This window comes from Mus caroli, unplaced genomic scaffold (genome assembly GCF_978045245.1).
Source record: "Mus caroli unplaced genomic scaffold, Mus_caroli_1 scaffold_19, whole genome shotgun sequence".
Taxonomy (NCBI): domain Eukaryota; kingdom Metazoa; phylum Chordata; class Mammalia; order Rodentia; family Muridae; genus Mus; species Mus caroli.
The window spans coordinates 32,985,062-33,012,299 of record NW_028227274.1 but is presented as its reverse complement, the minus strand read 5'-3'; the positions used below and the strand labels follow the sequence as shown (position 1 = coordinate 33,012,299).

The following is a 27,238-nucleotide window of genomic DNA, read 5'->3' as shown; positions in this document are numbered from 1 at the left end:
GACAGTAACACCATATGCAAAAGTAAACGATGAAATCCCCCAATCCAACAATGGCTGTTTCTGATTCACGATACGGATGCTTTAAATGTATTTCAAATTCCTACATTTCAAGAAGAAGCTGGCATCGACGACTGTGACTTGCTCCATTGATATGTTGACTCCACTCCTGCAGCAAAGTAAATTAGTAGAATTAACAAAAATTAATAGCTAAAATCTTTATATGAACCATTAAATTAATGTTTATGCAGTATCAGGCTGTATGAACACTTTCTGATGTATAAAATCACATTGGTTGATGCTAAAACAAGTCCTGAGTCCTTAAAGCTTGATCCTGCCCTCAAATACTCTATGCACATTCTTGGAAAAACTGGATTAACTTGGTCAACATAATTGAGACCTGACAATGGAAAGATGTAGATAGGAAAGATCAACAAGAGTAATGGACCTTAAGGTCAGCTGAGCACACAGTAACTGCTGTGGACCAAGCTCAAGTATCCACTGTTATTAGAACTGATATTTAATAATATTCTGTATGTTCAAATAGCCACATATCTAGATTTCTAGAAAATGTGTGTGAATAATTAGCTTATAGTTGAATCTTTAATTTCACCTAGCCTTTTAGACAAATTCCAAATATACTATACTTTCTACTATAGCAAAAACAAAACAAATCCCCCCAAACCAAAAATTAAACAAAAAACTTCAATAACAAAAGCACTGTCAAAAAAGGCCAACATGATTTAATGTAAATAGCTTATCTAAGAAATGTTCCCCATTTATCAAATTTTTAAGTTTCCGTATTTCCCTAAAATAGAATTTTTAAGGTGTCTTTCTCCCAAATTTGAAGAAAATAATGTATTCCATCAATATTTTCTTCTTTGAGATTTATTTTAAAATACAAAGCATTAACTAAATTTATTTGATTCAAATTAATTACCCTATCTCTGGGGAAAAAAATCCAGTTCAACTTTTTATCCAATATTAATAGTTAAGGTGGGCTTTGCCACCAAAATGCCTCCGCTTATTTCCTAAATTACAACATAATTAGCTATGTCTCCTAAGTTTAAATTATTTATATTCACTACAAGAGAAGTCTTCTATGGCAAAAAAAATGTATGAATTAATAAAGGTAAACTATCACAACCCTCCCAAATATATGAGGTCATCTATACTGCACTGTTTTAAAAATCCATTGTTTTATAGTAGTTTTGACTTTTCAAATTCTCTCAAATCAAACAATTTTTAAAATAGGCACTGTTCCTGAAAGATCTAAATAGAATATAAACATGGGCAGGCAATGTAATTTTCTCAAATTGGGATTAGAGAGCTTCAGCTATACGAAAATATAGCATCAATTGACACAACTTGCCTTTTATGAAGGCCCAAAATGAAGTTTTATAATTGGATGCTAATTTCTAAGTTTTATCTGTTACAGTCTTCATATATTTTATGCTCTAAGAAAGTTAACTAAAACCCTGTGAAAGAACTGAAATGGGACGTAGCCAAACAAAATAATGCTAGAATGTGAGGTGCTATCAATTACTTGCTATTCTTAGTAACTCTGAAAACTATATTCTTTCAGAAGTTATAGCTAATAGGAACTTGAGAGATTTCTATTGCTATTATACAATAGTTTCTACTTGCAACATAACAGACCATTACTGAAAGCCATTTTAAAAATGGCTATAAGCAAGAGGCGCCATGGTAAATTCACCAAATTCAGGAAAAGGCACTAAACAAACAAATCCATCAACCTAGAGAATTTCAGAACAATCTCAGATACAAGTATTGATCCTTAAGAAGCAGTGTTTTAGGAAAAGAATGCTATCATATTAAGCATGCTTCTGAATTTATAGGAAATAGAAAGGACACAGAGCTGAAAAGAAATTATATCCAATCCCCCATGTCCTTTAAGTTTCAAGTTTATGGTAAAAAATGTGGCTGGTCTTTCAAGTACTAAAAAGAAGGCCAAGATCAGAAATTTAGTTACACACCTCCCACCCATTCATCATAAATCAGCTCTACTGTACCTAATCTCTTACTGTCTAGTTTAAAATGAAGTCTAAGATTCCAATGGTTAGAAAAACCAAAACCAACCAAAAAACCAAAACCAACCAACCAAACAAACAAACAAAAAACCTTCTTGATTATGTAAGCTGTAAAATAATCATTCTAGAAGCATTTCCAAAGTGCAGAATAGAATGTAATTTAAAGACCTAACTAAAAGGAAAAAATAGAACCTCAAGTCATAAGACAAAAATGCTACATTGGGCATTTTGTATAAGTTGAAAGAAGTTTGAGATTACATGCTATTTTATGTTCTAAAATGACCTTAGAAAGAACTCAAAGGAAGACCATTACTTAAAAATTCCCTAAAAATAGAAAATAAGGGCACTCCATCTTGACAAGTTACTTGCTTTTCATGTGAACTTTGTATAATGTAGGCTATTCAACATTACCCTTTAGTGAAAACAACAGATTTTCCAAGTTATGCAGTGATACCAGAGAGCAGGATACTTAACTTTTTTCATTTTCTATGTCCACAAGATTTTCTTTTTAAAAAAGTTTGTATCTGTCCACATTTTATTGATGAAGTAAATAATTGCCTTTTCAATGAAGCAGATACACAGAAAACATCAGCTAAATTGAGGCTATAAAACATTTAGAAAATGCACATCCTTAAAACTTGTTCCAATTGGTCTAACCTACAGACACAAATTTTGTAAACCTAATGGTTAAGCAAAAATTGAATATACTAATATTTAAGAGTATGCAAAACTAACTAGAAACCAAGCATTTTTATAGGCTAAAAAACCACTCCTCAATCCAAAGTGTCAGCAAGTATTTCAAACTGCTCCTTTGTTAATTTAGATTCATTTAAATTATTAGCCTTTTTAGGAACTAAGAAGTAGTAAAATTTGGAGGGAAAAAAAGCCTTATACAAAACATAAGCTTTTATCTGACAATCCTCTTACGTTCCTTTCTTCCAATTGCAAAGATTCACACTTCTTTAAGATCATTTCATTTGATCAATGTAACTATTTCCCTTAAAATTTAGAGATCTTTTCTGAGAATACCAGTCAAATAATTTCTGCTTGGTAAAGAGGTGAAGAGGTAACATAGAAGTCAATCAAATTTAATGGAACTTACACTAGTCTAAATCTTAAAAGTTTAGTAAAGAGAAAAACCATGGCATATTTAGTATATCTAAAAAATTCTAAAGGAGTAAAAATAAAGTATTTTAATTTTATTTGTAATAAAATTGTCTAACAAATAAGATTTGCTGACTTTAGGTTTTCTTTGTTGAGACAGGTTCTCATTATATAGCCCTGGCTGGCCTGGAGATCAGGCTGGCCTGGAGATCCACCTGTCTTGCCTCCCCAGTGCTGGGATTACAGGAGTGACCTACCATGCCTGGTGGCTCCACTTCTTAAAAAAAAAAAAAAAAAAAAACAACTACAAATCTAAATTTGGCATTTATGATAACTTATTCGAGATAGGATAAAAGATTAAAAGATAAAAATGCTGGGATCTGTATCACAGAAAAGAGAATAAAACATAAAAAAAGTTAACAGGTGGATTAAAAAAAAGTCAAACACTAAAAAAAAAAAGTTAAAAGAAAGTGATTATGAAAAGAAAATGTTTCAGATGTTGCTGTAAAGAAAAACCTTTTAACAGTAACATAAAAATCAATCTCATGGTAGCACTTATTCCAGTTAAGCACATCGGGGGGAAAAATGGATGGTCATAGATTATAGAACAAGCTAGTGGGGTGCTGCAGCACCATTGACTTTAAGTCAACTGTAATATATACTTCAAAATAGATTTTAAAACCCCGTGAGAATGAGTAACACTGAAAAAGTTGAAAGAGAAGGACAACATATTTAAAAGGGCATTTTGAAATGGTTTCCATTTTGCCAGATGTGATAATTAAAGGAGAATTAGGTTTCCTTTTCCCCCCACAAATGACTACACCAGAAGTACAATAAGCCTAAACCAGAAAGAGTTTTTTTTTTTCTTTAAACAAGGAACACAGAGCAGAATAATGTAGTCAATGATTTATCAGAGTCTCTAAAGGGACAGATGCAATAAATATGGGATAATAAAAAGTGAGCTTTGAATATGTTTAAGGAAGTTGTGGAAAAGGAGAAAAAAAATGATGAAAATTTTCAGTCATAGTATGAGAGTTTGTGTTAAAGGGAAATTAAAAACGGAAGAATGAACTAATCTAAAATATGAAACATACTGAAACACACACCAGGGCTCTACATTAACTCTTTCCCTGTAGCCACAGATAAGGAAAAAAGAGAATTGTCTAAGAATATATATTTTGACTACATATAAATCAGCAATCAAGACAGATGGAAAGCTGAAATCTAGCATCCTAAATGGAAAGCACATTGACTTCAGGGGGAAAAAATGCTTAAAACAATTCAACAAAGCAGACTGGGGGAGAAAAAAGCCTGCTTAAATATGATTAAGAAGAACATACTGATGCCAAAAAACAAAACAAAAAACAAAAACCCAAAAACAAAACAAAAACAAAAAAAATCATCAAGATAATTCCAGTGGATGACAGACAGCTTTGTGGCAAGAAGCATTCTAGGTAGATTGTATTATTAATGTAAAGCCCTGGTTTATATTGTTCAAAAACAATTACCTTCCAAATAGTGTTCTCAAAAGTATAACAATTTTTGATCAACTCAATGTCATCAGGCTACAGAATTAGAGTAAAAGATATAGATAAATACAGAATAGGCACTACAATGTAAAAGAAATTAGAAGCATCTGTTGCTTTAACTCACCTTATTAGAATGAACTGGCAAATCACATATAGAGCACAGATGGGGATAACCCTTCGGTAAGAGTCCATGGAAGTCTTCAATATTGCTACTTGGAGGAGCGCCCCTCTTTTTCTCAAAGAGAGATCTCTCTTGTAAGGGGCCAGGACCACGTCCCATTCTCTCATACTCACTGTCAAATTTATGATAGTTATGCGAGGTCTCACCAAAAAAAGAATCATCCCTACACCTTTCTCCATCTCTTAATCTGTCATCTTCATAATCCATTCTGTCATAATAACCAGATTCTTGAGAACGACTTCCATGGTCATAATCAAGCACTGGGTTGAGACTAGGACCACGATCATCAAAACTATCTCTTCTAAAGTGCCTTTTTTCTTCCCAATCATCCCTAGGTACTCTGTATGGTGGCTCCCGTGTAGCAGATCTGCCATCTCTACCATAACTCAATGTAGGGCCTTCTTCAGTTCTCCTCCTTTTAAGCTGTAGAAGAATTTGGGGCAAGTTCTCAGGAGTAATCTTGTCCTCTGGATAACGACTCAGTTCATCTAAGTCTCTAGCAGACAGACCAAAGCTGGCCAAAATATTACTGGCCTGGTCTGTATCTCCACGGTGTTGAGAAGACAAAGGGAGTGGACCTCTACTTCCAATGTTAAATATAGACTGCAAATTATGGGAAGAAGTACTAGCAGAAGACAGTGCACTATGAGCTCCTTGTTGATTCAATGAAGAACTCATTCCAAGATTCATTAAACTAGCAAGGCGTGCAGTACCCTGGTTCATCCTTCCAAGAGATGCTGGCATACTTAAAGACTGGGTAGCAGCAGCAAGAAGGCCTATTCCTGCTGCAGACAGGTCACGCCCATGACCCTGTGAATCCCTACCGAGAGATGACTGCTGGAATGACTTGGACATTGTAGAACTATCTCTTGTCTACTTTATAGATCAAAAAAAAGAAAAAAAGTTTTAAAAGATGGCCAAAAAGAAAGCTCAAGCTAGAAAGCTAGGTTAACTTTGCTTCAAAAATGGTAACGCCAAGAAAAAGGATCAATAAGGACTGTAGAATCTTCTTCAAGCTGAGAACCAGCAGACAACTCTGTAGAAAAATAAGCAGTTTTAGTCATAAATCCCTTTAGTAGATGCTGTTTTTTTTAAAGAAAAAAATTATGCATCATGTTGATTTAAAAAAAACCACTTAAGATCTCAAACTTACAAGGAATTCATTACATATCTTAAACAGATTCTGAATATATGCAGAGCCTGCATATAGATATTTAAAAAGTAGCTTTTCATGCTGAAATTTAACAAAGGGAATTTCAAATTGGGCTTAAAAACATTTAAATCCCAGGGTGAGATGTTTGGGTGCATCAAAATTGCAGTGAAAACATTGATGGGCTTCTTTTAGAAGAATAAAAATATACTATCGTACGATGCTGAAGTTCTAGAAGACTAAAAAAAAAATAAAAAATAAAAATTAAAAAAAAAAATCAAGGTCAGCAAGTCAAAGATGAACCAGTCGTATTCTGCTTTAGAAAATGAGACCTATTATCACTCTCAGAAAGAACCAAGTAAAATCACAAGTAAATGAAGCTTAGGGGTCAAGCATCTGATGTAAGATCTAAGATCAAGTAACAGTTGAGACCTTCAGACAGATGTGAATAAGAAAAATAAGTAATTTCCTACAAATTTAAGTAAGGATTTCTGCCCAAATTTAAGCCACACAACTAACTGCCTTCTTACTGACCATCCTGTACCAGGCAGTGCTTATTCGATACCTACTCTTATAAGGTAAGGAGAACAATTTTGGTCAGTATAGAAACAGACCTACCAAGAAAAACCCCAGATACAGGAAATACAGGTGATTTAAAGAAGGGAAACATCCCAAGTTAGCACCTATTATTGTTCATTTAATGTTCGAGGCTATAACATCTCTAGAGTTCAAAGCTTATAAACGAGATCTTGTTAACAGATTTCTGCAAACTCTTCACAAGAATAGCCCAGTAGCTTGAAAACTTTTAATTGATTATGATCCTTCAAGATGTGTTTCTGGATGGAACTTATTAAATCTGTTGCACTGTATCTCAAAACTGTTATAAGGATATGCAAAGTATCAACATGTGATTCCCATAAAGCATTAGTTAAAAAATACAATACAACCAATGTTTCCTGTAGGACAACTTTACAATCACAAGATAAATCTGATCAATTTGCCACAGAGTTCAACTATGATGCATTGCCTTTTCAGTTTTATGTTAATTAGCCATATACCGAAGCATTGGGAGTTTAATAAAATTTGTTATACTAAAACCCAGAAAATACCCAATAGTTAAAAGTCAACTATAGGATCAATTCCATCAATGATAGATTAGAGGAAAGATATACTGGACGAACACAGAGGCAGAGGAAGAGTAAAAAAAAAAAGTTACAGGCAAGAAAGATTTGGACTGGATAAAAAAAATAGATGTAATAAAGTAAGACACAAATGCTATCAGTGGTAGCTGGAATTACAGATGTTTTTGTACACCAAGAAAGATGAATTTGAGAAAAGACACCAAGGAAACTTGTTCTAGACAAGATCCACTTATGTACTCTACTTAATCTTTGAGTTAAGATTAATGAAGAGAAGAGTTAGTGAACAGTGGATGAAAGTTTTTTTAATAGTATCTTTAAAATGCCACAAAGGACAGCAGGCTGAAATACTATATACATTAGTATTAATGTCTACATTTTATATACACCTTTTTTAAAAAAGAGCCATTTTCAAAATAAAAGTTTTAAAACATTACGGTTAATATTTATTACAGCTTTGACTTTTATGTTACAGTCAAAGCCTTTTATTATGCAAAAGCCTGTCTTTTAAAAAAAATTGCTAAAATAGTATTTTGTTGCACATAAAAAAGACCGTATTTTAAGGAAACAATCATTTTAAGTTATAGAGACATCAATTACATTCTTGTACTTTACATGAAAACAGTGGATCTGGAAAACCAAGTTAAGGTAAAAGACAAAACAGAAAATGGATGTTAGAGAAACTCAGAAAAGGGAGGACAAACAATATAAATCCCATGACAAGTGCAATTCCACAAGAACCACTTCTTTATTACTTTTAACATACTTAATTTCAAATGCAGCTAAGAACAACACTGAAGTAGTATTACTCAAAGAACTTAAGTTGGACTTTTAACTGATACAAACCAAATAAATTGCCACATCCCACACTTCCACCTTGGGCCAGCATAGTGCTCATAAATATAAACTCAGCACTTAAGCCGAGGCAGTAGGAGTACTGTGAGTTTGAAGCTACACAGTTCCACACACACATTCTAAGTCATCTTGGAACCTGGCTTCAGAAAAACTTAGAAGTGTGTTATAGAACAAAGAGAAATCAGGCATGAAAAGCACTGCTCAGAAAATATGAAAATAGTGCCACTAGTATTTTTAGTCAATGAACCTACGATATACAAGCCATTTTTAAGGGTTCATTTTCATGGGACCTGACTCATTAGTAAAGCATAATACTGAAATACTTATAAAAAGTTCAAGGGCTGAGGATCATTTAGTGGGAATGATCAGTGGGAAAAGGCTTAGAAAGACCAGATATACAAGTTTGATCTCAGGAGCAGACAGAAAGGTTTGGGATACCCAAAGAATTGTCTTCTTGTGGCACTTGCTATTCCACATCCTCGTTGCAGCATGTTCTTATCCCCAATTATAAGTAAACAAAATTTATTTTTTAAAATTAAGGAGCTGAAAGCTCAGTGAGATGTTACCCAGTGAGTAGAGTGCTTTTAAAATCTTGGGCTTAAACTCTAGCACTGATATGTCACTCAATTGTGATCCTAGCATAATGTCCACATTTGAAGCTTGGCTTCAAACTCAAGATGCTCTTGCTTCTACTTTCAGAGAACTGACAGAGTAGAGGCAGGAAGATCACAAGGAAAGGTCATTTTCAGGTACAAAAAATAAGAGTTTGAGGCTGCCCGGGCTCTCTTCTGAGAGCTAACCTACAAATGTAATATCAAAATACAACTTACCTATAAATTCTAAATGTCCATCCATGAGTGGACAATCTTCCACTCTCCAAACACAAAACATCCCCACCCTCTAAAAATCAGGAAAACAAAACTTACCAAAATGACCTATAATTTTACTTTAGGTAGGATGGGAAGGGAATAGTTTAGTGGACTACTTGCTTGCCTAGCATAATTAAGAAGTCTTGAGTTCAACTGCAAGTACTACACACATAAAAATAAATGAATAAATGCAATTTACTACATATGAAAATCAGTTTACTTTATACTTGAAATACAAAGGCAGCAGGAGTTTGGTCTATATAGCAAGTTTAGAGCTATATAGTAAGACCCTGTCTCAAAATGAAACAACAAAAATATTTTTATGTGTGCAGTGAACATGAGTGTGGTTATATATAGGATAGCTTGCAGGAATTAGTATTCTCCTTTTACTATGTGGGTCTTGGGGATTAAATAAACTCAGGATGTCAGGTTTGGCTAAAAGCAAATTAGCCCAATAATCAAAATTGACCAATTTATTTCATGGAACAATACAACTCTCCTCCCTGAGTATTAAATATTCTTTATTGGATTTCTTTTAAATTAAAAATACTACTAGGTCTAGGTTGACTGTTCAGACAGTAAAATGCTTGCCCTGCAAACACAAAAACTTGAGTTTAATCCCCTGAGGTAAAATTTTAAAAGGCTGGGGCAGAGAGTGGTAGGAGTTTATAATCTCTGGGTCTTGCTTGGCTAACCATTGTAGTCTAATCCGGTGATGTCAGGCCAAATGAGACCTGGTATCAAGAAGATGTAAGGCATTCCTGAAGACACCTGGCATTGTCTGACACATTTCTTCATACCTTTAAAAAGGAACTAAAATATGCCCTCCCAGGGGGACTGTTAAAAGGTACCCATTATTGTCACATCTTGAATTATGTTCTCAATTATATAAAATAATCATTTCTTAAAACACATTTGTTGGGCAGTAGAAATGGCTCAGCAGTTAAGAGCACTGGCTGCTCTTCCAGAGTTCAATTCCCAGTAATCACATGGTAGCTCACAACCATCTGTAATGGGATCTGATGACCCCTTCTGGTATGTGTGAAGACAGCTACAGTGTATTCAAATACAATAAATAAATAAATAAATAAATAAATAAATAAATCTTTAATAATTGTTTTTACATCTGAATGTGTTGTTCATATTGTGATACCAGTACTTGGCAGGCTGAGAAAGGGAATTTCTAGATCAACTTTAGCTACAAGACAGTCTCTAAAACTAAAGCAACACAGAACAAATTAAAAGAACTAGAGATAGATGTCAACTAATTTGATGGTGATTTAACCACAAGTGGTAGTTTAAGACATAACCAAAAAGTAGAAACATGCAGTTAATAATATCATTCATTATATATTAAACTTTAATATCACGCTCATAAAAAAGCTAAAAAAGGGGGCTGGTGAGATGGCTCAGTGGGTAAGAGCACCTGACTGCTCTTCCGAAGGTCCAGAGTTCAAATCCCAGCAACCACATGGTGGCTCACAACCATCCACAACGAGATCTGGCGCTCTCTTCTGGAATGTCTGAAGACAGCTACAGTGTACTTACATATAATAAATGAATAAATCTTTAAAAAAAAAAAAAGCTAAAAAAAATAGCTACAAAACCTTGATCACTTTAATATTCTCCTTCTGAGCCATACAAAAGATGGCAAAGGCAAGAACTTTTTAGATTTTTCTGCTTTTGGGTAGGTGTGTGCTGTGAGGGCAGACATGTGTATGCCATATTATATGTATAAAAGTCAGCATATAACTCTCAAAAGTCAATTCTAAGAGGTGGAGAGATAGCTTAGCAGAAGACCTGAATTTGGCTCCCAGCTCTCACTATCTGTATCTCCAATTCCAGAGTATCCACAACACTGGCCTCTGTAGGCACCATACATGAATGCAGTGTACCTGTATACATGGGGACAAAATACTCATATACATAACATTAGAAGAGTCGACTATCTTCTGCCACATTGTGGACTCCAGGATCAAATTCAGGTCATCACACTAGTAACTCTACCCATTGTGCCATCCCATTGACACCCAAATGTCAGAAACAAAAAGTATGTTTTTGACAATGATAAATGTTGTTACTGGCTGATGGCATGAATAGTTCATTATCAATCTCAAGTCAACATCATTTATAAAGGCTGCAGAAGCTTTAGACTACAGATATGAGCCATCATATTTATTTATAAGATTAGGACTTCTCAAATGTTTTTCACCAGGCTCCTGCGTTTCAAACTCAGGGTCTCATACACGATAAGCAAATATCTACTGCAGATATCTACACTCCAAGCCCAAGGGGAAGACTTTTACACCAGTGTTAATATTCATGTTCAAGGATAGGGTTGACAATATTCTTTAAAAGTTTCATTTGGTGGGGCTGGAGATATGGCTTAGCCAGAGGATCGATTCCCAGCACCCACATGGTGGCTCACAACCATCAGTGACTTCAGTTTCAAGGAATGTCTGCCTCTGTGGGCATCAGGCACATATGTGGTGCACAGACATAAACACAAACTTTTTTTTATAAATAATTTCATTTGGAAGCTGGGATGTAGTTCACTGGTGGAGCACTTAATTTGTGAGGTCCTATGATCAATCCTTAGAACCATAAATATAATATTTAAAAAAATCTGTCACTCATGAAACCTTGCAGAAGGCTTTAATAAAAGTTACCAGCACAGGGCTAGAGATGACTTAATGAGTAAATCTGTTTGCTGTGAAAGCTTGAGAACAAGTCAAATGCACAGAATATTTATTTATTTATAAATGTAACCCCAACACTTCTACAGGACTCAGAGGAGATTCCAAAAGTTGGAAGGCCAGCTAGCTTTGAGTACAAAGCAGAGTGGGGTGGAGATAGAGGGTCCATACATGTGAGACTGCATTTGTAACACAAGAAGTTACATAGCAAGCCCCAGTTTCAAAACAAAACAGAAACATTGTGTTTTCCAATATGTCCCCCTGATTGACAAAATAAGCTGAGTACCTTAACTGGATTTGAGGGGCAGAGGGGGAATCATCCTTTGCATTTCATTACAGATAGTCTCTCTTTTTTTTTTTTTTTTTTTTTTTATGGTTTTTCTGAGACAGGGTTTCTCTGTGTAGCCCTGGCTGTCCTGGAACTCTGTAGACCAGGCTGGCCTCGAACTCAGAAATCCACCTGCCTCTGCCTCCCAAGTGCTGGGGTTAAAGACATGTGCCACCACTGCCCGGCTACAGATAGTCTTAAATACTTAAAAAAAAAACAAAAAACTATTAGTTAAAAGCCAAAGTCCCAAACCAACTAAATCCCTTTAAAGACACACATCTAAAAATTTCTCCATTGTAGTTCCTTTCTGTTCTTTACTTTTAGTTATAGCTTTCCACAGTTTTTTGTTATCAGAAGAACTGGGTGTGGTGTTGCATGCCTTTAATCCCAGTGTTGGGGAGGCAGCAGCAACAGGAGTCAATCTCTAAGACTGAGGCCAGCCTGATCTCCACAATGGAACCCAGTTTAAAAAATAAAAACAAAAAGGAATTTTCTATAGAACTAAGAGAACATATTCTGTTCAGATATACTAAGGACACCTAACAGACAATTATCTGATACCTGATCTTATTAACACAAGTACTAGATTTTTGTCATTTCTGAAGATTCCACTTTTCAGAGTTTGTTAGAAGCTAGTCTGCATCTATCTTAATTCTTAAAGATGCATGAGATACTAAAAACCATGAGACTGACCTGATAAGGGCTTCTATCATGTATCCTACATACTAATTTTTCCACATTAAAAAAGCAAATAAATACAGGCTTGTTTAGTGGCACATTACCTGCTGTTGTAGTACTTGGGAGACAGAAGCCGGAAAAAGCTGGAGGCCAGCCTGGGTTACAGTGCCAAGACCATGATCCAACATCCACACAAAAACCCCAAATAGTAAATGTTAATTTTCAAATTTCAAAAAATTACCAGGCAAGAAATCAACCCTAGTGTGTCAACCTTCAGAGACAAGATTTTTGTGTGCATTTTTTAAAAAAACACATTTCTTCAATAAATCAAAGTCGACATCAGTAATTCTGATTTCCTTTCCATGTAATGATGTAAGCATAATTGCTTCCTAATATTACCCTCCTCTTAAAAGTAGCTGTACAGATTTCCATTTTCAAATAAGACAAATTTCCCCCTCCAAAACTGAAGTTTTCAGAGTCCAATTTTATGTAGGCTACCAACAAGCCCTGACTGAGCCTTTTGTTCATAACTGAATATTGAGTGAAACCACTCAACTCCATCAATTAAAATATCATGCTTAAAAACCACCATTATTAATGTTTACCAAACACAATCTGACTGTTAAGAGAATACATTCCTAATGGAAGTGCAACCTTTCCATTTTTGGACTACTTATTAAGGACCATACTGGTAGCATTGTCATTATAAAATTAAGACTTAAATTCTCAGGCTGGGAATGGTAGTGAATATCTTTAACTTCAGTGCTCAGGAGGTAGCAGCAGGTGGGTCTCGTGAGTTCGAAGCCAGCCTGGTCTACATATCGAGTTCTAGAGAAAACTTGTCTCAAAAAAAAAAAAAAAAAAAAGGAAAAAAAAATACTCTCTTCTATTATGTGAACCATGATACTTCTACAATTGTGTAAAATATATTATCACTGCATTCCTGCTTTTAAATTTTCACTTACCACCTTGTACTATTACTTAGTTTAAAAGCATCAGGTAAAAAAGTTAAAACTTTCAGATTAGTTCATGTTTAAAATGCTATTTAGCCGGGCGTGGTGGCGCACGCCTTTAATCCCAGCACTTGGGAGGCAGAGGCAGGCGGATTTCTGAGTTCGAGGCCAGCCTGGTCTACAAAGTGAGTTCCAGGACAGCCAAGGCTATACAGAAAAACCCTGTCTCGAAAAACCAAAAAAAAAAAAAAAATAAAAAATAAAATGCTATTTAAAAGCTGTATATAAATGATGAAGGGAAAGCAACCTCTATGGGTAGGAAGTATGAACTAAAAATTTAGAAGAACTTCACTGCAAAACCTGTTGGGTAAAAGCTATCCTTTTAAGATTATATAACCAACCAGATTAATCTTCTCTAGTACTTCGGAGACATGAGTTTGTAAAAACATTTAAGTACAAAGGCAACGTTGGGGTTTTTTGCAGTAATATACTCCTCCCTTCTAGATTCCTAAAATACTAATGTTCAAAAGTTATGAAGATAACTGGGCTGGGTGTGGTGGCACAAGGCTGTAGGTAATTCAGCTCTAGGGAAGTTGAGACAGGAGGTGCCTCTCAAAAACAGCCTCCAGCAGTCTCAAAAAAGAAATCTACATAATTCGTAGTGAGACTTAACTGCTATTTCAATAATATTTTGTGGTAGTCTTGATGTTACCGAGACTGGCCCCGAAGTCACAGTAATTCTCTTGCCCTGTTCTCTTGAGTGACGCTATTACAGGTATGCGTCACTACGCCCAACAATTAGGGAGCTTTTAAGGAGCTTTTCAACACCTATGGAAAACCGCCCGCATAGTCAAGTCTAAATTTACCTGGGCGAAACACGTTAGACCGACTGACAAGTTAGCCCATTTAAATATGCAGCACACAGCATCAACACAAAAGTCCCATCAACACTTCCTATGAAATCAGCCACACGAAATTTCAGAGCTATAGAAAGACTAGAAATTTCAGAACCACATCTAGACGTTCTAGAAACATCTACATGAATAATTGCAACCTATCCAATATAGAAATTTTCCACAGAAGGGGCTATTCCACAAGACAAGAGTCACAGAACAGGAAACGCGCCTTAAGGGACAAACACCCACGGTAAAGGAAAAACACAAAAGCATGGCACAGCACTAACAGAGAAAATAAAGATTGAAGGGCTACACGTACATGGCCCTCCAAACCCTTTGTTTGAAAACCGGAAGGTCCCACAACACACGATCCTGTCCAGAGGAGTCTGGACTATTTTGATAGAGAAAAGAAATGCGTGGTAACTGATTCAATAAACAAATATCCTCGCATACCAAGTGCTTTCCCAAAGACGCAATTCAAAAAATCCAAGCGTTAACGTTTCCTTTTCCGCCATTTTTACGCAACTGCGGGGGGAGTGGGGGTGGGGAGGGATTGTTCCAGATGTCTGGCGAAAATCGCGCGCGGGCGAGGGACGCGGGAGTCTTGGGAAGGGGGCAACACGGGGCGATGGGTGAGGACTGGCGAGGCGATTGACGCCGGAGAAAGAAACGTTGGTCAGAACACACAAGCTTCTCACATCCTACGAAATCCTCCATTTTAGGTCCGTTTTCCGAGGAAAACCAGCAAAGGCGCTAGACGGGAGCCGCGCTCCTACGGTCTGTCCCTTCGCTTTAACCACCCTCCTCGAATGGCAGGCCCCAGCGGACGCGCGGTCTGTCCCTCAGGCTTCCAACGCTCCTCCCTCCTCCTCAGCGCCGCGGCCCGCGTGTAACGGGCTCGTCCCGCCCCCGCCCACTGCGAGTCTCGGGCGCAGGACGCTCGGCGGACAAGCACACCTCCGGACCCCCGAACTCTCTCGCGGCACCCGGGCCGCCGCCTGCCTGTGGACCTTCCACCGCGGCCGCTCACCTCCGCCGCCCGAGGAGGCAGGCTGCGCCGCCACTGCACTCCTAACATGGCGGCCGCCGCTCGGGCGCCTCACATACGCAGCGCCCGAGGAGGCAGAGCGGACGAGCCCGAGAGCGCGACAGCAGCGTGCCAGCTCCCTACAGCCTCCGCCAAGGCGGCAGTCCCGCTCTGAACAGACGCAGGGAGTCCCCCGGCCACCCGCCCGGACTCTTACCCGCTTCACGCCTACCTGAGGGGAAGGGAGAGGGAAAAGGAGAGATACCTCTCTCAGCGAGCGGGACGCGGAGGCTCCCACAATCCCCCGCAGCAACGGCGCTGGCAGGAGGTGGCGATAGAACCAGAGATGAATCTCGCGAGAGCGCCCGTTCCCACCCCCGCCCCAGTTCTAGTTCGGCACGCGCCAAGCCCCTCCCCCTGCGCGGGGTTGGCACCTGACAGAAGCGGCGGGCCGGCGTTGTTCTCCCAGGCCCAGGAAGGATCCTTCTTCCGGGGAAGGCGGGAAAACGGCACCGACCGGTTCCAGTACCTCTAAAGGATGCTTTGCATCTCAACATCTACACAAGGCTGCAAATTATGAGTTAGCAGCGCTAGGCGGAACTCTATAGACTCTCCGATTTATCGGGCGAGGAATGGGGAGATTATTATTGATTATTGACGCCAGAGAAAGAAACGTGCCAGAAGTAACTAAAGTTTTAGTTGTTTGTTCTCGCGCCTAACTGCTAAGGGCTCGCTCGTCACCGTGTCTGAGCGCTGAGATGCTGGTCCCAGATTTTATGAAGTTCACGATTCTTACGTTTTGAGATAAAATATAGCCCAGCAGGCTGCAAACACCCTCCAAGAACTTAGAATTTGGAAGGCAGAGAATCTTCCTATATACATTAGCTATGGACAGCTTTCTTTGGGGGTGGCAATGCTACTTACACATCACCAGACAGGTGAAAAAGATGGACGGCTCAGCCTCCCAATTAGCACTTTACCCCAATTTATGATTTTTGTCAGTGCCTCAGAGAAAAGTCAACTGTTACAAACTTTTTGTCCGTGTGGAGCTTACACTACACGCAGGTAAATCAAACAGAAATGTATAGCCGTGCAGTGGTGATGCAAGCCTTTGATCCCAGCACTTGGGAGGCAGAGGCAGGCGGATTTCTGAAGAGGCCAGCCTGGTCTAGAGTGAGCTCCAGGACAACCAGGGCTACATATAGAAACCCTGTCTCGGAAAAACCAAAAAAAAAAAAAAAAAAAAAAAGAGAGAGAGAGAGCAATGATAAGGGTAAAACTAGTGGTTTTATAGGTAGACCTCACAAAATTGCATTCAAGACTGTTCCAAGTGCAAGGAAGATAAGTAAAACAAGTGACACCCAAGATGAATTAGATATAGTGATTAACATTAAAAAAAGTCCAGAAAACACAAAGCATGCAGAACCATATTTACATCCTCGAAAAAAAACCCATTTCTGCTTCCACTGTGAATAGAGCAAGAGCAAAGAAAAGAGATAAGAGAACTCTAGGACCATTTTGTTAAGGTACATTACAAGAAATTGGGGCATGTGCCTGAATTTTTCTGCTCAGGAGACTGAAGGAGAAACTAGGAAACAAGTTGTTGCCACACGGCATAGCATTCAACAAAAACAAAATTAGTGAGCACAAGTGAAGGAATACTTAGAAAGTCACAATGATTAGCAAGAACAAGACTGAAAATTTAGCAACTTGATTATAATAGATGATGAATATACTGAAGAGAAACAGGGCCCATTCCATGAGGACTGCGTAGCAACAGAAATCAGAGTTGAAGCTTTTTTTACTCTGAAGGCAGCTACTACATACAATTAGCAGGAAAAAAAAAAATTTTTTTTAAGGTTTTTCCAGACAGGGTTTCTCTGTGTAGCCCTGGCTGTCCTGGAACTCACTCTGTAGAACCAGGCTGGCCTCGAACTCAGAAATCCGCCTGCCTCTGCCTCCCAAGTGCTGGGATTAAAGGCGTGCACCACCACGCCCAGCTTGATTTTATTTATTTTATGTATATGAGTACACTGTAGCTGTCTTCAGACACACCAGAAGAGGGCATCAGATCCCATTACAGATGTTGTGAGCCACCATGTGGTTGCTGGGATTTGAACTCAGGACCTTTGGATGAACAGTCAGTGCTCTTTGCTCTCCAGGCGACAGGGAGAATCTTAAGGAGAGGTTGGAAAAAGGAAACAATCTACAATAGAAGTTACTCATAGAAATCTCTTTTAAAGACATCATTATAATAGAGCTGAAAGTTAAAGTTTTGTTGGAGGACAAGGGTGTTAATCAAATAATTTTAGTTTTTCTGACAATTATATGTGGAGTGAGTTAAATTCTGTGTTAGAGGACAGGAATAAAGAGAGCTTTAACCAAGATCACAGGGTTTCAAGTGATAACAAGTCTCGATGGTCATGAAATATCAAGATCTCCCTATCAAATTTCAAGTCACAATACACTTTACTAAATGTTTCCAGAACTCTAATAGCATCTTGTGATTTTAAGGAAGTCAGACATTTTAAATTATTTATTAGAGATCTGCAGTGAAGTGGAAGACAAATTACAGGTCCTAGGAGACTTATCACAAAGATTTGAAAGATTGTATTCAAAAAGTACATTGTGGTAGTTTGGGGATGCAAAGTTGGGAAGACCATCCTCTGATAGGGTAGACATTTGGCCATAAGGAGGGCCAGGTTATGAGCTGGGACAAACCAAGATCCCTTTATTTGGGCTTTGGTGGTGTGGCCTCCACCAGGAATGGTAAGAATGAAACCCTCAAAGCAGGAGAAGCTGCTAAGGCTTTTTTAAAAGGTCTAGGTGACCAGCCTGGTACAGGTAGATGATGGGATTTTCCAATGCCAAGCTTTAAAAAAGAGAGAGAAAGGCTCAGGCCCTGACCTAGTAATAAGGGTTTCCAACCAGGAAAAACATGCATGTATGTAGGACAAATGCATTTGGGTGGCTCATGCCTGCAACCTCAATTGAGGCAAGTGTGAGAGCAGGCTGGGTTAACCCACAAGACCCCTGCCTTACAGCACATTATCAATATGTTTTTGGGCACTGCAGATTAAACACAGGGACTTAATACGTTACAAGGAAGGAGAGTGTATTTCATTTTCCCAGTGCAGGGAATTGAACCCAGCACCTCATAAAACAAGCGCCCTATGACTGAATCAAGTCTCCAACTCAATCATTGCTGTCAGATTTTACAAAAGTTCGAGATGTAGCACAGCTGGTAAGTTACTTGAAGCCTTGTGTTGAGCTTCAGTCCTCAACATAATTTGAGCAGTGTCTGTAGGCCTGTAAGGCTGGAGGTTCAAGGGTACTACACACCAAGACAGAGACCATGTCACAAGTCACAATAATTTAACATTTATCTTTAATCTACCATGAATTTAGCCACAAATAGCATTGGTCTTCCCTCCCACGGAGTTAGGAGCCTAGAAGCTTCATCCAGTGCCTTAAAGTGGTCCTGGGCTCAATATCCAACAATGGGGAAAATACTTGTATGTCTAAAATTAGGCAGTTTAAACTGGATGCAGAGGCTTACCGTGCCTCTAACTGCAGTACTTGGATTCATGGCAAGAGCCTTACTCAAAAACACAAAACAGCAACTTAGGTGGTGGGAGAGATGGTTTGGCTTATGGTGCTTTTGTAGTTCACCAAAGTTCACCTTGAAGAGGTGGTTCACAAATGCTCCCGGGAACGCCTTCCAGTTTTGCATTCATGCACCCATAGGAAATTTCTATCATTAATATAACCTTGAAAGCATCCATTACCTTTAAGTGATTAAAGAGCATAAGGTATACACTTCTATGGCTAAGCAAGTACATGGCACCATGTTCAATGTCCAGCAACTCTCCACAAAGATTAACTTCACCTATAGGATCTTCCTTATGAATCTAAAATGCTAGCCAACAGGCCTTTAAGAGCAGTCAGGTTGATAGAGCCACTCAAAACACAAGAATGTGAGTAGATTTCTGGTCATTGTGCCTTCACCTCCACATACTGGGAAAACTGCCCAGACAGAAACCTTTTAATGAGGTCTTACTGTGTATCCTTGGCAGCTAATGGAGAGATCCTAGCCCAGAAACCTTTCCCTGAGAAAGAACTGAGAGAGATGTTATGTCTATACAATGAATTGCTAATATTTGCTTGATTTCCTTGTCAGGATAACTTGAAAAGTAAACTTTTCAACTAATTGAAAAACATGATTTAGCAAATCGATTTATTGTAGGCATTCCTTCAGTAGTTAAAGGATGCTGCTAAATAAAAACCTTAAGTATTAGTTCATTAGCTCAGTGAAATTGTTCTCCTTAGAGTTCTCCATAGCTCCATTTATGGGAGCTATTCACAAGTCTCAAGAGTCATTCCCACTCTTCTCAAGTCCTTAATTAGTTGCTCTTACCTGTCCTTTCCCTCTGGGTAAATTCCTAGGGGCTAGAGAGGCTTTTTTTGTGTCCCATTGGGATCTCTAGAATTTATCCCTCTGGGCTTTGTTTTTCTAATCGTAATTTGAGACCTGGCCCAACATTTCAAGAAAAATGTCACTCACTTGTTTAAACCTAATGTCAGAGTAATGAAAGGCTGTTTTCAACGGCAGCACTAGTTGCCTCATTCTTCACATGTCCCTTCTAACTTACATAGTTGTGGGACAAACTTATCCAGAGCGATTTGCCAACACTTGTTGCCCTTGTTCAGTACTGACCACCTTTTATCTCCAGTTCTAGGGTGACCTCATGGGTGCCAGGAACAAAGAGGACATAGATAAATGTAGCAAAGAGCCCCTATGCATAAAACAAATATAAATTTCAAAGCTTTTTATTCATGTGAATCGGTGTTTTGCCTATGCACCACAGAAGCCATTAGATTCCCTCCGTCTGAACCTAAAGATGGTTGTGAGCCACCTAGGTCCTCTGGAAGAGCAGCCAGGCCTTCTAACTGATGAACTGTCTCTCCAACTTCCCCCCACAAAACAAAACATTGTAGACGGGCAGTGGTGGCCTTTAGTCCCAGCACTGGCAGAGCGAGGTGGATTTCTGCGTTCGAGGACAGCCAGGGCTACACAGAGAAACCCTGTCTCGAAAAAACAAAAAACAAAACAAAAAGTTGTTTTGAATGCTTTAATAATTCAACTTCAATTTACCAAGACCTAAAGGACAACTGGGGTAAGTACTGACTAATTAACTCGACTTATCAATTAGTAAATCCCATTAAATTACTTTAATTGTATTATCTATGGCATTGAAACCCCCTACGCCAATGAATCCATGCATTATTATCTCTTTCCAGATCACAGGAAACTATGCTGTGGTATCCCGACCTGTGGCCAGGAAGGCAACCTGAACAGTCCAAGACCCAAATTTCTATAGGCAGCTTAAGGGGTAAAGCTGCCTCTTGGGAAGCCTGACAAGTTAGTTGGATTCCCAGAACTTGCACAGCAGAACAAGAATGAACTGTGTTGCCCTCTGATGCCCACTTGTGTGTAGCATATGCATTCCCACACCCAAAGTAGATACAAAATTAAAATTGCTGCAGGAAGGGCACAGTGGTACTTGAAGGTAACTAGAACGCTTTCAAGACAGCAAGGTTACTGTTCTGTATTAAGTTTAAGGTCAGTATTGTATACACAAAACTGTCTCCAGAACTGATCACTAGAAGTGGCATTATCGTATGACTCATGAGACCAAAGCTACAGCATCTGCCAGAGGTCCTCACCTATTATCCCAGCACTTCAGGGATGAAAGCAGTTTGAGTATGAGGCCAACCAAACATATGAGGACCTATCTCAAGAGTGTTGGATCTAGACAGATAGATGGCTCAGTGGTTAACCATGCTGGTCCTCTAGAGGGCCAAGTTCTCAGCACCCATTCCAGGGGATGAAAAATCCTCTTCTGCCCTCCAGGGGTATACACATGTATCACATATACATGTTTAAATTTTGCTTTAAGCTTGTTCCACTATGATGGAAACCATATAAACCCCGGGATAAGAAATAAGGATGATTCTGGGGGCTGGTGAGATGGCTTAGTGGGTAAGAACACTGACTGCTCTTCTGAAGGTCCTGAATCCAAATCCCAGCAGTCACACAGTGTCTCACAACACCCATAACGAGATCTTATGCCCTCTTCTGGTCCATCTGAAAACAGCTACAGTGTACTTATTTATAATAAATCTTTGGACCAGAGTAAGCAGGGACTGAGCCAGCAGAGGTCCTAAATTCAATTCCCAACAACCACATGAAGGCTCACCACCATCTGTACAGCTACAGTGTGTACTCATAAACATAAAATAAATAAATCTTTTTTTTAAAAAAGGATGATTGTTTCTTCTGGATAATTTAGTCACCTTATTCCTCCACAATACAGAATACCTATAAAAGCTTGGCGAGTGGTTCATGGATCTAGCACTTGGAGGACTATGTGTGACGACGGTACATTTTAATACTGTGTGACTAATGCTGTTCATGCCTCAAGACCTAAACTTCAGAAGTCAGAAATGTTACTAGTCCTAGTCTGCTATCTCTTTGTCAATGTCCTTTGGGAAATTCTCAAACTTTCAAATACTTGGGAATGTTGACTCTGAAAATGCCAATGAAATTCCAATGTCAGTGTTCATCAGTTATGTTTTATTGGAATATAACCATGTTCTTTTATTTGATGATACATTCATTACTTTTCAGACAAAAGCAACATAGTTGCAAAACCAAAGACAGTATTAACATTTACTATCTGGGCCATTATAGGAACCTTTATATAAAACTTTGCTTTTAAAAAGCAATATCCTAAACTTCCTGGAACATTCTAAGCTGTCCTAAGATGGCTACCATCCAAATAGATGTCTGAAATCCCTTTTTAATTAGCAAGTAGCCGGCCACATGTAGTCCACAGACACCATCTAGTCCCTCTAAAAATTATAGCTGGAGATGCAGGTCAGTGGCCATGGGTGAGCTCCTTCACTGCCTCATCTGCCAAAGCGTAGCTGGACGTTACAAGCATTCTCTGGAATTACATCACAGTTCTGCAATCCTCTAAAGCAAACTCAACTTTCCCCATCTGAACTGAAGTACCTCTACATTACAGAGACCATATACATTACTCAAAACACAGTGTTGTCAGAAACCTGAAGTCCTGATGAACGCGATCTCATTCAGATCTAGAATGTAAGGAGGAAAGGGTGACATGCTGTCAGTTCTAGTACATGTAAAACAAGTGTCCTGTACATGCACAGCCAAGTCCCATTGTCTTTTTAACAGGGAAATTGTTTGCACCCAGACCAGGACCAACTCCACAAGGAGTCACTCCACTCTCAGGGGTGCAATACTGCCTGAAAGTACTCAGCACCAGACACCAAAACAGTGCTGGGAGCCAACCCTTAGTAAGGCAGTGTTTACTCTTCCAACAGTGTAACACGATCTCGGGCACCACACAGCCTGGATAGCTGACAACTGCTGGACTGGTCTGAAAAAAAATCTCCCCCTTTCCCATTTCATGTATCCCAGGACCACCCCAGGGAGCAGACACTGAAGCACTTTCTCTGCTTTTTAGCTTTATCCAGCAGTGTCTGCATTTGGCAGGGACTAGGCTTAGACTCCTAGCAGTGAACAGAAACAACACACATAATATTCCTATAAATTATTCCTCGGTTGGAATAGCAGACAAAAATATTTTATGCTACTTTCAAACAAAAATACTAAAATTCTACAGTAACTGCCACAAGTGAACTTGTTTCCTGATGCATACCAAGTAGTCAACAGGCCTGGCAGTCAATGCTAGAACAGAGATGCTTACCTAGAACCACAGTGCACCCTGTTGTGGATCATTCCTTCTTTTAGCCTGGTGAAGACCACCCTATTTTCAAGTCATCCAAAAAAAAAAAAAAAAAAAGGAAACAAGGTTTAGCAACCCACGGTACCTCAACAATGCACTATACACTTAAATAACCAGCTCAGCCCTTCCCTGGGTCCCACACATTTGAAAACAGAGAAATGACTCTTGACCCAAACTCTCTCCACACACAATATAATTTTGCCTTCAAGTTACCACCCTCTGATCACCAGTCTTAAGACTATTCACCATTAACACTTGCCCAAATCCCACACAAAGCACTCCAAGGCTCAACGGAGTCCTTGTAGGAGGTAGATTAATAGGAAACTCTGGTGTCTTGCTGCCCACATCTTCCCTGAGAGATGGATCAGGAAGAGCAAAGATAGGGGACAGTTTTATTTTGGGTACAGGACAGCAGCAGCTGGGTAACTGATCTGAGTTTAGAAATAAGATTTAGTTAGTGAATTTATTCTAAGTTGCTACAAGTGGGATCAGAGTCAAGGGAGGATTAAGAATTTGATGGGGGGTTGGAGAGATAGATGGCTCAGAGGTTAAGAGCACTGACTGCTCTTCCAGAGGTCCTGAGTTCAATTCCCAGCAACCACATGGTGGCTCGCAACCATCTGTAATGGGATCCAATGCCCTCTCCTGGTGTGTCTGAAGACAGCAACAATGTACTCACATACAGAAAATAAATAAGTATAATACATACATAATTTTTTTGGCTTTTTTTTTTTTTTGGGTTTTTCAAGACAGGGTTTCTCTGTATAGCCCTGGCTGTCCTGGAACTCACTTTGTAGACCAGGCTGGCCTCGAACTCAGAAATCCGCCTGCCTCTGCCTCCCGAGTGCTGGGATTAAAGGTGTTCGCCACCACGCCCGGCTTTTTTTGGCTTTTTGAGACAGGGTTTCTCTGTATCGCCCTGGCTGAATTTTTTTTTTAAAAGAATTTGATGGACAGAAAGGCAAGAGTAGCTACCTGGAAAGTTATATTAACTCTAGTGCAACAGGACCGCAAAGGTATGGCAGGCTCAGTGACCTATTAGAGGGTATTTTCAGGGTTAAGCTGGTGCCATTAAGGAACAGTAGTAATTATGGGCCTCAAAGAGCAGGTAGATAGAGTGGTAGAACTAGGAGTGGGTAATATGGGATAGTAACTTTCCTGTAAGAACTTGACTGGTTAGGGGGGTGGGGGCGTTAGGTAGCCTAGGTATTACACTGAGGAGAAAAAGGGATATTGACGTATATGGGAGGGCAATGATGAAGCTAAGGTGAGCAATGTAGAGGCTACTGATGGAAATGACAGCAATTGCTCAACCTGGGGTGCTTTGTGGGCCTGGCAAGCGCTTTCTCCCAAAAAAACTCAGGGGGTCGGATAAGAGACTTCTGGAACTGGTTAAGGAAGCCTGTGCATAGCTCAGCTACAACTATCCCTGAGCTACTCAAGTGCAGGGGTGTCCTGTTGGGTCGCCGAGGTAGGTGTAAGTAAGGCAGCCCGATCAGGACCCATGTCCACAGGGAAAACGGAAGGACACAGGTGGGGGCTGCCACCAACCCTTCAGGGAGGTATATTAAGGCTATGTCTTCCTGTGGAAACCAGGATGTTTTCACAAAAGTTAATTATGTTGGCTCTATTAGATAAACACCAGATTCATTGAGTGATCACTACTTGCCTAAAATTGAGGCATTTCTTAGAAAATCAGCATGAATAACAAAAAAGGGGGAGCCTAACTGCTCATTGTACTGTTTGACCTAAGCAAGTTCCCAGAACCCCATGGTCAACTAATATGCATAAATTTATTGATGAGCTAGGGAGCAGAATAGTAATAGTTTTTTTGAGATTGGGCATCTAGGTTGCCTGGACAATCTGAAGGGGCCCTGCATACTACAACACCAGCCTCAATATTCCCAACAGGAAGCTCACTAAAGGGGATCATGATTTAGCTTTTATTATTGTAGAGAGAGGAAACATTCTATTTTTAGTGAACGTGCAGTCTAGTAACTCCCTCCACTGCCTCAGGCCCACTCCCGACCATTTACAGGCACTAAATCTTGACTTTTTTTTCCTATTTATTTCCCTCAGTGGTTTTTACTCAGTTCCATTTCCAAGTTGTGATTTAAGTAACCTCCACGTCGGAAGATCTGGACTTTAGGTCTCTTCCTGCAGAGCTTGCGCTTCTCTTCCTGGGTAAGAGACTATGCTGACATCCTGGTATAGTTAACAACAGAGATGGCATGAACCAGGCCCAGAATGCCAACCAGCTATTGGCTGCTGTTCTCCCAGCAGTGTAACACTTGCCTAGGTACAAGGAAACCTAGGTAGCTGCCTACAGCTGGGGCAAACGGGAACTAGTCGAACTGTACTTACCAGGGCAGACATCGTCTCAGACTGGCAGCTGGGCACTATGAAATCAAAACATCCCAGATTAAAGTCAGCCTGTCGACACCTGTGTAATTAAAAAAAAAAAACCATCTCCAGCCCTCAAACCCCCTTCACTTTGTTGCGCTGAGTCAAAGAAACAAGAGTAGAGAAACAGTGTGACTTTGGGAGCTCTACCCGCAAGTAACCGCTCCACTAGCCAAGTCCACTCCCTGGAGTTCTCATTTGTAGAACCGCATTAGCCATTACCCCTGTACATCAGGTAGACTCTGGTGGCTGATCCCTGTAATCTTAACTTGTAGGAAGCTAAAACAGTAAGACTGCCTCCAGAACCTGCCATCCTGCACTTAGAGAACCACTCTTAAAAATGACACCTTAATGTAATTGAGGAAAATATGTAATAAAAATATTAAAAATCAAAAAAAAAAAAAGAAAAAACTCCCTTATAAAGCCAAAAAAAAAATGACACCTTAGTAAAGATGGGGGTTGGGGGTGGGGGCGGACTAAATCTAGACAGCAGGCTTAAATGCGGGACATTTTTAAAGACAATAAAAGTTAACACTTCGAATAGTAATTGAATGTAAATGTAGTGTAAGGGAGCTAGTGCTTTAGATTTGCATATCATTTTAACATATCTAAGGGCAAGTTATCCAAGTCCAAACTTCACCTCTAACCAATTCTAATAAATTTAAACAGGAGAACGAATACAGGACCCATGGTTTAGGTCTAAAAGCCCCTTCAGGGCGTGGGCTGAAGCAGATCTGGTTCTCCCCGGACACGGGTTCCAATGAAACCTTTCTCGGTCCTTGTCTGGGGCTCCGGAAACGCTTAAATGAGCCAGATTCCAGGTGACTTCCTAGCTGGATAGGGACTGCACTTCACTGGCGGTGACTCTTCGGGCTATTCCCTTTAAGATGACCTCCAAGACCGGAGGTAATAAAAAAAAACCAAACCCCAATTCCTTTTCCTGCCCAGCCAGAAACCTTCTCGCCCCCGCTTCTCGCCTGGGCTCGTAAAACCTCCAGACCCCTTGCTCCTTGGGACCTCACTCACCGGCACGTGCTCGGAGCTCCGCAGGACACAGCAGCCTCGGCAGAGGCCGCGGAGGAAAGGGCAGCCGAGAGCCGGTGGGAGCCCCGCCCTGGGGCGGTTGCAGGGCGGAGCGATGAGTCCCGCCCAAGAGAGGCGGGACTAGAAACTAAACCAGGCTGACCTGGGAGGACAGCGACATCCCTATTAGAACAGACCTGGGTTTGAGAATTGGCTAGTTTCTTCACAAAGGCTACATTCCCTGCGCTCCCATCGGGTTCCTTAAGTATATGAGTCCTGGGTTTGCAGCTGCTAAACTTAAAGCCCCTTGTGTCCGAATGGGAGCCAGACCGACTGCCTACCTAGTGCTAGCGGTCGCGGTTTCTGCAGATCTAGCCCATGATTTTGCACCTCCACGGGCAGATCTTTCTGGCTTTCATCATCTGCGTTGTTAGTTGGTTAATGGAACTCCCACACACGCAGGTCGCTTGGTCATGTGCTCTGGGTCTTTTCTGGATGTTAGTTAGATTAGGCCGGTCAAC

General features: G+C 39.8%; 1 protein-coding gene, 1 long non-coding RNA gene and 1 other non-coding gene across 6 annotated transcripts in view; all 3 read right to left on the bottom strand.

Annotated features, from left to right (window-relative positions):
- Matr3 (matrin 3) overlaps nucleotides 1-15,815 on the bottom strand; it is a 30,332-nt gene extending 14,517 nt beyond the window's left edge. For 2 of the 4 annotated variants that reach the window (XM_021150224.3, XM_029471811.2), the window contains exons 1-3: nucleotides 15,686-15,815; nucleotides 4,806-5,898; nucleotides 105-166 (exon numbers count right to left, since the gene is read on the bottom strand). In XM_021150224.3, the coding sequence (XP_021005883.1) occupies nucleotides 105-166; nucleotides 4,806-5,717 (974 nt within the window). In that variant the 5' untranslated portion in view covers nucleotides 5,718-5,898; nucleotides 15,686-15,815. The remainder of the gene's footprint in view (nucleotides 1-104; nucleotides 167-4,805; nucleotides 5,899-15,685) is intronic. The other 2 variants (XM_021150226.3, XM_085833580.1) reach the window with 2 other exon arrangements.
- Nucleotides 15,816-22,069: 6,254 nt separating this feature from the next.
- On the bottom strand, nucleotides 22,070-26,807 carry LOC110285059 (uncharacterized). The gene is made up of 4 exons (XR_002377017.2): nucleotides 26,721-26,807; nucleotides 25,656-25,690; nucleotides 23,253-23,312; nucleotides 22,070-22,617 (listed from the first exon to the last, which is right to left on the bottom strand). It is a non-coding gene; the product is annotated as an uncharacterized LOC110285059 (long non-coding RNA).
- Nucleotides 22,722-22,917, bottom strand: LOC115029955 (small nucleolar RNA SNORA74). The gene has a single exon (XR_003835509.1). It is a non-coding gene; the product is annotated as a small nucleolar RNA SNORA74 (small nucleolar RNA).
- Nucleotides 26,808-27,238: the final 431 nt, after the last annotated feature.